Source organism: Lepidothrix coronata, unplaced genomic scaffold (genome assembly GCF_001604755.1).
Source record: "Lepidothrix coronata isolate B3197 unplaced genomic scaffold, Lepidothrix_coronata-1.0 Scaffold743, whole genome shotgun sequence".
NCBI classification, from domain to species: domain Eukaryota; kingdom Metazoa; phylum Chordata; class Aves; order Passeriformes; family Pipridae; genus Lepidothrix; species Lepidothrix coronata.
In genome coordinates, this window is record NW_016690923.1 from 1 (window position 1) to 11540 (window position 11540).

Below are 11540 nucleotides of genomic sequence, written 5' to 3' on the forward strand. Positions count from 1 at the left end.
TGGCAGAGAGAGAGCCAAGGGACAGGGCCACGGGCAGGGCCAGGGGTGAGGGACAGGCAGGGCCATTGCAGGGCGACAGTGAAGGCACAGCCTGTGGCAGCAGCCTTTTGTGTCTATTCCTGGTTGCTGATTCCTGCTGGGGACCTGAGGGAGCCTCTGCAATCCCATCCATGGGGCACAATCTCCTCTGCAGAGCTTGACTCACTGCAGACTTTGCAGGGAAATCTGTGCTGGCAGCTGCATCCTGAGCCTGAAGGCAGTTTGTATCCCCGAGTGCTGATCCATCCTGGGGACCCAAGGGATCCTCTGCCATTCCATCCATGCAGCAGGAGTCACCCTCCTGCCCTTGACTCCGTGCAGAGGAACAAGTGCCATCTCTCTGTGTGAGAGAAGCCAGATGCTGCCCCCGGGCCATCAGAAGTGGTGCTGAAGCCTCTTTCAGCCCAGCCCTGGGTGCAGTTTTCTCATCTCCTCAGCGAGTGCCCGCTCCCCCAGTCAGCACTGACCAACCAGGGCGTTTGGCACACGTGGTTTGGTGGTTTGGAGAAACAGCCCCGGACTGGCAGGGGGCCAGAGAACCTTGAGGAACAGCCCTGGTGAGGTGCCCACGATGGCAGGGGGCCAGGGGATCGCTGCTCCACGGAACCGGCTGGAGCTCTGGGTGAACCTGAGCTGAAGGGCCTGTGACCTGTGGATGAGTCCAGGATGGAGCAGAGACCCCCCTGCAGCCCGGGAGGAGCCCACGCCGGGGCAAAGGATGCCCAAAGGAGGCTGAGAGCCCGTGGGAAGCCCCTGCAGAAGCGAGGGTGCAAAGCCCTGGTTTCCCAGGGTGTCCGAATTTGTTTTTGGAAGATTTTTTTTGGTCTAATCTTTATATTTTGGAGTATTCTTTAGCTGAATCTCTGCTTTTTGCAATTTGGGGGGGCAAAGGGTCTTCCTGCTGTTTCTGTGAGGGTTTTGCCTGAATCTCGTTGATTTGGGTTTTTCTGGGCTGAATCTTGGTGTTTTGGAGGTTTTTATGGTCACAGGATGCCTGGTGAGTTCTAGAGATGGACTTGGGCAGGAGGAACCCCCAAGCCAACACACTCAGCCCTTGTTTTCCCTTCCCATCAGGATTTGTCCTTCCCAAAGCTTGGGCGGATGGAGGAGGAGGCTGCGAGGAAGAGGAAGATGCCTTGGGCCCCCCAGGCAGGTGAGGAGGAAGTCAGTGTCCCTTTGGGCGAGTGTTGTGCGGGCTCTGTCAGCCGAGCATGGCCCCGGCTGCAGGACAACCCCGCTGCCGCCGTCCTGCCGGGGCCAGAGTTGGGGGGATGTCCTTGGCCTTCCCTGTGGGCCGGAGGCAAATCCCCTCCCTGTCCTTCTTGCTTCCTGCCCCAGGCCCCGAGCTGAGGACGGAGAGCCCGGAGAACAAATCCCCCCGTGAGACCCTGGTGGGAGAGGCCGTTTTGAAGGGCTCCCCGGCGCAGGAAGGCAGCGGGGAGGGAAAGGGCCGGAGATTCCCCCGCAGGAGGGAGTCCAAAACCAACCCAGTGTGCTCTGAGGAGGAAAGACCCAGCCTGTGCCGGGAAGGTGGCAGGAGCTTGAGCAGGAACTCCAAGGTCGTGGTCCCAAGGCAACCTCCCAGTAGAAAGGAGTCCTTCAGGTGCTTGGAATGTGGGAAGAGTTTCAGGAACAGCTCCCACCTGATCCGGCACCAGCAGATCCACACAGGGAAACGGCCCTACATGTGTAGGGAATGTGGGAAGAGCTTCAGAGACAACTTTGATCTCCTCAGCCACCAGCGCATCCACACTGGAGAACGGCCCTACACGTGTGAGGAATGTGGGAAGAGCTTCAGTGACAGCTCCAACCTCCGCATCCACCAGCACATTCACACTGGGGAACAACCCTACACGTGTGTGGAATGTGGGAAGAGCTTCAGGCAGAGCTCCACCCTCCGCTCCCACCAGCGCATCCACAGTGGGGAAAGGCCCTACAAGTGCTTGGAATGTGGGAAGAGGTTTATGACCAGCTCCAATCTCTACTCGCATGAGCGGACGCACACGGATGAGAGGCCCTTTCGCTGCACCGACTGCGGGAAGGGCTTCAACCAGAACTCCACCCTCGTCAGGCACCGGCGCATTCACACCGGGGAGAGGCCCTACAAGTGTGGGGAGTGTGGGAAGAGCTTCGCCCAGAGCTCTACCTTGACCTCACACCAACGGACCCACCTGTAAGGGAAGCCCTACCAGTGCCAATATATTGTGTGAGTGCAGGGCTTGAGGCATGTGGGATTGAGTGGACACAGAGAAAGAACTAACATTCCGAAGCATATCTGCTTCTGTCTCAATTAATAAACCCCAGAGTTTGACACATTAATAATATACATAGCAATTGTGATTTGACTATATATTGTGACTTGCATATGCACATGTGAGCATAAGGACATAGGAAATAAGTGTTGTAGTTTCTGCAGTTCTTGTGTTATGGGTGAGGGTAGAGAGGATTCGAGCTAAAAATTGTCTGAACGTTTTGAGAGTGCAGGGACATCTGTCTGACCATCACTAGGTATGCTTTGATTTGAAGGCAGAGCATGTTAAAGAATGCAATAACTTAAAGCCAGCTGCAGTCTTGAATTTTTGCTCTTTCAGCAATAACAGTAGCACTAATAATTACTAATAGTTAATGAGCTAACATGCAATAAATGTATCCGCTCATTTTGACATATGTGTCAGTTTAATATTTTTTAATGAATCAAAGCATTCATAACAGGAAATCTCCCTCAACCTCTGATTAAAATGTAACGTTGACTAAAGGATTCTAGAGGGGACTTAATTTTACTGACTGGTTTAACAGTTGTCACAGCTGTTGGAAGAAGGAAAGGCAATTGAAACACTCCAAAAAAAAGAGTGGAGGGAGAGTGGGAGTAGTTTAATAAATTTAAACATGGTCTCTGAATGCCAAACATAAAACATTGAGCAGATCTGTAACTCCAGAAAGCTGCTGTACACTATGTACTTTTGCCTTTTGTGGCTCACTGTGTTTCATTTGTTTGAACACTTAGCAGTTTCCCTACTTTCTCCATTAGAAAATGTGCAACAACCTTTAAATGTGCAACAAATTCAGCTGTTCACGTGCATAGAGTTTCATCTTAGAATGCAACTGATAGAATACTCAGCTGACAAGAAATAAAGGTTGTGTGGAATGGCTGTAACATTTCAAAAGTGGACACAGGTGTCACATCCTGTGAATGCTTCAGTGCAGTGAGGGTTGGTGTACGTATTTTATGTTTTTCTAACCGTTCTCATGTTGTGATGTGGGAACGGTGTGTGGAGTTCCCCTGCGAGTCTGTCTGGGTTATGTCTGTGCAGGGATGAACAGGAGTGTCTGTGTAGATTCACCTGCCTGTGTGTGTGTGTGCAGGGGGATTCTGTGCTAAACTTCAAAGTGTTTGTGTCAGTTTCACTCTTTAAAATATTTTGGCACAGCCTGTAATTGCTGAAGAGTTTTTTAGAAGTGTCTTTCATTTGTAAGGGGAGGAAAGGGGTGGACTGAAGGGCGCTTGTCTTTGTGGAGTGGGAAGCAGACGCGATTCCGCTCCACGGTTTCTCCGAGCTTTGAAGGTCTTTAACCTCGTGCATTTGTCTGATTAGACAGCTGTTTGCAGTTGTTCCTGAGACATAAAGCCCAAGTTGATATTCCAGCCATAAGCTCTGGGCTCTGTCCGTGTAGCCGGTGTGTTCGGTGGCACACGGCTCTGGGTGGTGCAGCAGCCCCCAAGCGTGGGTGAGCACCCAGACCCTGCCTGGGCTCTCCCAGGGCTCTCCCCTTGGGCACAGGCAGGCCCTGGTCCCTCCTTCCTTCCCTGTGTGCGCTCGTCGGGCTTTGCTCTTTTAGTTCTGACAGACTGCTGGCAAGTTTTAAATCCTGCAGAAAGTATAAAGGGTTTGTGCTGAAATGCCCCTCTAGCAGCTCTTCCTTTGCTGGGGCTTGTCCCTCTATTAGTGCTGGGTGCTCATTTTAATGTGTTTGTGGTTGTGCTCCTTTATTGACCCAGCCTGGTGCATTTCAGTGGTAATTAACCCATGTTATTAGCAAAGCCCTTGTGGATATCCTGTAATTTTCTGCAATGGCTGATCATTTTTTTCCATACTTTTCCCCCCTGTTTTTTCCTAAGGCACACTGTCCTTTTCTAATAGTCCTTAAGCTTTAACATTCCCCACAAATTTCTTTTAAGACTGAGGCAGATAGAAGGGCATCATCCCCATAGTTGCATAATAAAGAATAACTATTGTCTTAACAAACTGTTTTCAAAAATGCTAATGGGAAGCAAAACAACTGGCAGAATCTGTAGGGAACATTTTATTTAATTACTATTTTTGAAAACACATGCTTAACAATAAGAAAAGAGATAAGAATTTCCTTAGCTTTTTTTTATGTGTGTGTAGCTGCATTAGCTGTTGTGAATATTTTGAAGTTCATATTTTAATCAGATTTCAACTTAGTTAATAGCACTTTGGGCATTTAAAACTATTAAGCCTGCAGAAAAATACTTGTGCTTGCACTGCTGAGAAAAGATAAGGGCCACCTCATTAGCCAACCCTACTTTTGCAATTAGTTTCAAATACATGGTGCTGTTCATCAAATAGAGAAGGTAACTTGTCTATGATCATATTTATCAATACTTGAAGCCTACTTTGCTTAGAGTAGCTAAAAAATAGATGTCTATTCTCACAGCTATGTCAGTCCAAATGTTATGCTGCTAAGTTAAGATAGAAAAATTATGGTATAAAAATATAGATTATTCATGAATAAGTGACATGATTATTCATTTTACAGAATAGTTTTTAAAGGACTGACCCTTGACCTAATGAGAGGTTGCTTGCACCTCTGTGAAAGTGTAAGTAGGAATGAAAAAAGGCTTATTTGAACCTTTCAAGGGAATATATCTAATAAATATTTTTTTGCTTAGAATAAGTGGAAAGCACAGGATAAGTAGGAAAAGCAATATAGAAGGAATTCTTGCTCCTATTGAAGCCCAGAGTAGCCTCTGTCTATAAGATGAGCTTTGCTATGAATTCATTTTCACAGGAAATTCCTGGAGGGAAGAAACAATAAAATGCTGATCTGTTACAAGTGCATATGAGCCTCACGCTGCCAAGCTCTCTAGAGGAGATCTGGGATTGTGCCGGGCCAGTTTGTTCAGTTTTTATCTCTTTTCCATCCACTGGCCTTGTATTACATTGTCATTGTCCCAAAGCCCATGAGAGAGAAATGAATTGCATTTCTCGACGCGCACTGACAGTGAAATATTTCCCCTCTCTGTCTCCAGTCACACTTATATGCGTCATTGTGCAGGGGTGACACCAACAGTGGCTGCAGCTTGACATTCCCCTCCTTACCTGTTCTTTTCCATTTGTGGGTCGTCTCAGGCTCCAGGTCGGCAGTCACGCGTGCACAGTCAGATCTGGAGCAGCACGTCTGTGTGTGGGTTTGGTTTATATATTTGCATTTTCTGTGCAATCCTCTGTCTGTGCACAGCCAGTTTTGTGTTCCAGTACGTTTCTATCTGTGCCTGTGTGTGTGTTACAGGTATGTGGTGTATTTTTTTTAAGATTTTTTCATTCTAAGTAAATGAAAATAATATTTATTCATATTCCTGTAAGTTTTGGCTGTCAAGTGGAGAACTGTTTTTTCAGCTACATGTGTTCTTGGCTGTATTTACACCTACAACGTTTGCCGCTATGGTGTTGAAAGCAAGGTTTTGAAGCTAACACATCAGTTGCATTTAGAGTAAAGACTTGGGAGAAAGTGGGGGATAAACTGTGGAAAGAGTTTTATAAGGGTTCTAAGAATACTAAGGAAGTAGAAGGTTTACCTGCCACCTGGCATATATTGGTTGAAACTCTAAAAGACTGGCTTAATGAACAAGTTTCAGAAGGTATTCAGTTGCCTGAAACAGAGCCTCTGTCAGATACAGAAGGACTCGAAGGGGAGGAGGGAACTTCAATTGCTGCGGCATCACCGCCTGCTACCTCCCCCTCTGACAATGAACTGCTTCCTTTAGCAGATAAAAAAAGAAACAGTGTGGCGTTCGGATACACATACAAAAAAATATACCAAGAGTCTGGCTCTAAAAAACCCCGAAAGGTTTGAAAGTTCACTATCCTGCACCCCACAATCCAGTTAAAACACCTTGTAAATACAAATCCCCTACTGCTATAGTCCCTTACGGGTATAAGACACCTATGGAACTTGTAGAGGAATTTAAAGCTAAGCAAAGGCAAGCGTCCGCTGTTCCTCTGCCAGAGGAGGAGGAGGACGAGGACACTGATGAAAACAATGAGGATGCCCCCCCAGCAGATGATGCAGATGGAGGAAGCTGAAAATGCCTCTGTCCATAGTCGAGCCTTACAACCTGTCCATAAGGGCTCCCAGAGCCGAAAGACACGAACGCTATCTGATCCATGGACTTTGCCGGCAGTCACCACTGTCACAGTCATGCCACGTCATCCTAGAAAGTTTTGGGAGGCGGTGCGTGTACAAGCTGCAAAAAGGGGGGAATGGGAGTTGTTAGACAAGATCGGGCACCCCTCACAAGCTATGAAGGACGTTGCATTTGTTCCGGGAATAGAGCCAGGAGTAGAAGCTTATTCTGTTTTTAAGGCAGCTTCTAAATCTGGCAAGCAAGATGAACATTATGAATTTGCTTGGAAAGCTATTCAGGATTTGCAAATGTATGTGGCAAAATATGGTGTGAATTCTTCTGAAGTTATGCGTGTGATTCATGCAATTAATGCTGATTTGCTCGCTCCTTACGATATTGACCATCTAGCTCAAGTTTTATTTGAACCTGTACAATACGAAGTGTTTAATTCTAACTGGCAAAAACAGGCTGAAAGAGCAACTATGGAGAATATGAGACTCCCTCCAGGGGACCCCAGACTGGGTGTAGGAGTGGAAGCCTTATTGGGAAAAAATTGTTTTAGTAGCCCCGATTTACAGGCCCAGTGGGATCCTATTGTGTTACAACAATGTCAGCAGGTGGGAATGTTAGCTCTGACTAAAACTATGGAGCTTGCTTCCCCTCATCCTAGATATACAACAGTGAAACGAACCAAGGGAACCTTATTTAAAGTTTGTTGAACGTATTGCAGTTTCATTAGAGAAGCAGGTGGATGATGAAGTCCTGTGTCAGGCTCTCCTAAAGCAGTTTTCAAAAGATAATGCAAACGAAAATTGTCAGAAAATTATAGATGCATTGCCAGGAGACCCATCTGATATGGTATCTGCATGTTCCAAAGTGGGTACTGTAGATCACCAAATGACTGCCCTTGCTGCAATTTTGCATCCTACCCTGTGATGCTATAACTAATAGAGAAGGACACCTTAAGGCTAACTGCCCTGATAAAAGCAACAGGGAAAAGCCAAAGGTCTTACCTAATCCTCCTGGTATTCATTGTAACCGTTGTGGGAAGCTAGGGCACTTTGCTACACAATGTCGCTCTAAGTTTCGTGCCAATGCACAGCCTCTCCAGGGAAACGGGAAAGCCAGTGCGAGGAGGAGGCACCCTCAGACACAAGTACCTTCACTGCCACAGTACAACCCGTATGCAACCCCCTGATGCTCCCCACTGCTACCAGCTCACAGGGAAAACCAGCGGAGCAGCCAGTATGGATGTGTCCACCTCTGCAACAGTAACAATTTCTTCTACAGATGTTGTCAAGGTTCCCTTAGATGCAAAGGGACCTATCGGACGTGGACTGAGTGCTTTGTTAATCGGGTGCTCAAGTAGCACAATTTCTGGGATAATTGTACATGTTGCGGTAATTGATGTAAACTATACAGGACAAATCTGTGCCATGGTCTCTACCCCCTACCCTCCTGTTACTATTCCAAAAGGAACTCGAATTGCTCAAATTGTGCCTTTTGTGAGTTGTGTTCCCAGGGCAGAGAACCGGGAGAGACATGCTGGAGGATTTGGATCAACAGGACCTCCGCAAGTATTTTGGTCACAGACTATTTCACACAAACGTCCACAGATGACTTGTGAACTGCGTAATGGGAAAGCCTCACCTTCTGCTGTTAAGGTGACTGGATTACTCGATACCGGTGCTGATATAAGCATCATCTGCATGTATAATTGGCCAAGCCCTTGGCCTCTGGTGTCCTCTGATTCAGGTGTTGTGGGGCTGGGGGGAACTACACAGTGTTACATTGCAGTTCATTTCATCCTGATTTGTAATCCAGAAGGGCAGGCTGCGACTGTAAGACCATATGTCACTCCTGCCCCTCTAACTCTGTGGGGAAGGGATTGTCTGGCTCAGTGGGGAGTTAAAATTACCACGGATTTTTAACTGGGGCCACTGTGCTTTTGCAGGGCGATAAACAGCCTACATTGGCACTTACATGGTTAACTGACAGTCCAGTGTGGGTACCTCAGTGGCCCCTGCCCAGAGAAAAGTTACAGACCCTGCAAGATCTGGTCCGAGAGCAATTGGCTGCTGGCCACACTGAGCCATCATTCAGTCCCTGGAACACACCTGTTTTTGTTATACAAAAGAAATCTGGGAAATGGAGATTTTTACAGGATTTAAGAAAAGTCAGTGCTGTCATGGCACCGATGGGAGCTCTGCAGACAGGACTCCCATCACCCACAATGATACCCCTTGATTGGCCAATAATAATAATTGATCTGAAATATTGTTTTTTCACAATTCCTCTAGCTGAGGCTGACAAAGAAAAATTTGCTTTTACAGTACCCTCTGTCAATAATGCAGAACCTGCAAAGCGATATCAATGGAAGGTTTTGCCTCAGGGGATGAAAAATTCACCCACTATTTGCCAGTGGTATGTTGCAAAGGCTTTAACTCCTGTGAGAATCCAGTTCCCGAAATGTTACTGTTTCCATTTTATGGATGATATTCTGTTCTCGGCCGAGCAAAAAGAAACATTGTCTGCAGTTGCAAATGCAGCTAAAGAATCGCTTCAGTCTTTTGGCCTTGTCGTTGCACCAGAGAAAATACAAACTGCAGAACCTTGGAAATATCTGGGCCTCCTTGTCACTAAAAGAACAGTAAGGCCTCAGCCTATTCAGTTACAATTGCCTATCAATACCCTAACTGATGTTCAAAAATTAGCAGGTTTGTTAAATTGGTTACACCCTTATTTGGGGTTGACAAATTCGCAACTGCAACCTCTTTTTGCACTGCTCAAACATTCCACAGATCCATTGGAACCACAATCCTTAACTCAGGAAACAGTTCAAATCATTTGGCAGGTAGAAACATTGTTAACAGAACGATTTGTTTCTCGCATTGGTTTGTCTCAAATTGTTCAGCTTTTTGTTCTCATAGATCAGAACTTCCCCTGTGGGATCCTTGTTCAGTGGAACGAGGCCTGGGACGATCCTCTACACATTCTTGAGTGGTTGTTTTTACCCTCAAGATCTCGGAAAACAGCACCTGGCCTATTTGAACTTCTCGCTGAGATTATCATGAAAGCACGAAAACAGTGCATTGAATTAATTGGCAGAGATCCTAGTTGTATTGTTTTACCTGTACAATCCTGGTATTTTGAGTGGTGTTTGAATCACAAATATGAATTGCAAGCTGCTATGGCAGATTTTCAGGGACAAATTGCTTATCATTTACCTTCACACCCTTTACTGAAATTTTTTAGTGAAGTACCTGTTGGACAAAGGCTGCTGTCATCTACAGAACCAGTGGAAGGACTCACTCTTTTTACAGATGGTTCAGGGAAAACAGGAAAAGCTGCTGTGGTCTGGTATACACCCACAGGATGGCAACATGAACTTGTTCAACAATCCGGGTCTCCACAAGTTGTGGAACTCTGTGGAACTCTGGCATTTCAACTTTTTCCTCAGCCTTTTAATCTTGTTACAGATTTGGCTTATGTGGCGGGACTTGTACAGCGTTTAGATCAAGTAGTTCTTTCTGATTGTGATGATCATCTCCTCTTTCAGGTTTTGTTAACATTGTGGCAAACTCTACAGTCTCGTACTGCTCCTTACTTTGTTTTTCATATTCGCAGTCACACTTCACTGCCTGGATTTTTTACTGAGGGTAATGCTCGAGCAGACTCTCTCGTAGCACCTGCACAGATCGGGCCTGTTCCAGACAAGCGACAACAGGCTCTCCTCTCACATCAATTTTTTCACCAAGGCAGTACTGCTCTCAAGCGACAGTTTGGCATTACACAGTCCCTTGCTCGTTCTATTGTGGCTGCCTGTCCTGATTGCCAAGGTCAGAATGTCCTTGTCTATTATGGAACCAATCCTAGAGGAATGCAAGCTTTACAGGTATGGCAAAGTGATGTTACTCATGTCCCAGAATTTGGACGCCTCAAATTTGTGCATGTTTCTGTTGATACATATTCTCATGCTGTTTGTGCTACTGCTCATGCAGGCGAGCGTGCTCTTGATGTGATTCATCATTTTCAACGAGCTTTCGCTACCCTTGGTGTCCCATTGCAGCTGAAGACTGACAATGGCCCTGTCTATAGCTCTCAGAAATTTCAAACCTTTTTGAATGACTGGGGAGTGTCTCATGTTACTGGCATCCCTCACTCTCCTGTGGGGCAAGCTATTGTAGAACATATGCATGGCTCTCTGAAGCATCTGCTTCAGAAACAGAAAGGGGGCATGCATGGTGAGCCCCCTCAAGCCCGTTTAGACAAAGCCGGTTATGTTTTAAATTTTTTGAGTTTTCTCCTGGATTCTCATTTTCCTGCTCTCTTTTTACATTTTTCCTCATTAGTGTCATGTCAACCCGTGACCACTCCTGCTCCCGTTCAGGTACGGGACCTGGTGTCTGGACAGTGGTCTGGCCCTCATAACCTGGGGAAAGGGTTATGCTTGTGTCTCTGCAGATGGACCACGGTGGGTTCCTGCTCGGTACCTGTGTCCTTATTTGCCTTGGGGGAACCGGCAGTGATGACTCCTAGATGGAACAGCTCGAACGACTCAGCCCATGGAACAGCCACAACATCTGGGTGACCCTGATGAAAGCACTGAACCAGACTACCTTCTGTGCCTCCTTGGCGAAACCAGAGCTACCTTTTCACACATGCCTTGTTGGGGCATCTGTAAATAACTCTGATGCAGTGAAACTTGTTTCTAATGTTACACGATTACCTGATGTAGCAACAAAGGCTTGTAATGCTTCTGCGCAGAGCTGCATCGCGAATGTAAACGACTGGCATTTCAAGTTGGTTACTGTCCTTACTCAAAACAGGGGTCTTAGTTTTGATAATAGTCGTGGTTGTGCTAGTAATGTTGCCATGTATTGTGTCGTGTTTGCAAAGGGCCCTGCAAAAGACGACACAGGGAATATTTCTTGCACAATTACAGAAAGGGGGAATTGATGGGGTTAATAGTGGGTCTATTAGCTCCCAGGATGGAGATACCGACTGGGAAAAGTTTCGGGTGTATCCTTGATGATAAGGAAGTCAGTACGAAGCCCTAATGGAGAAAACAAAGGCAGGCTGTAAAGTTGGTAGGGCTAGGATGTGGGAACTGCAATAAGACCTTGAGCTTTAC

At 46.4% G+C, this 11540-nt stretch overlaps 1 protein-coding gene across 1 annotated transcript; it reads left to right on the forward strand.

Moving 5' to 3' along the window:
- The first annotated feature begins 575 nt into the window (after positions 1 to 575).
- On the forward strand, positions 576 to 3203 carry LOC108510373 (zinc finger protein 239-like). Its single transcript, XM_017840052.1, has 3 exons — positions 576 to 661; positions 1114 to 1192; positions 1378 to 3203. The coding sequence occupies exons 1-3, from the start codon at positions 611 to 613 to the stop codon at positions 2214 to 2216; spliced, it is 969 nt and encodes a 322-aa protein (XP_017695541.1). The 5' UTR covers positions 576 to 610; the 3' UTR covers positions 2217 to 3203.
- Positions 3204 to 11540: the final 8337 nt, after the last annotated feature.

Excerpts from the sequence above, each read along its gene's own strand:
- LOC108510373 (XM_017840052.1), top strand. The coding sequence starts at position 611 with ATGGCAGGGGGCCAGGGGATCGCTGCTCCACGGAACCGGCTGGAGCTC. Across the intron at positions 662-1,113 it reads GGAACCGGCTGGAGCTCTGG|GATTTGTCCTTCCCAAAGCT; the intron begins GTGAACCTGAGC and ends CCTTCCCATCAG. Across the intron at positions 1,193-1,377 it reads GCCTTGGGCCCCCCAGGCAG|GCCCCGAGCTGAGGACGGAG; the intron begins GTGAGGAGGAAG and ends TTCCTGCCCCAG.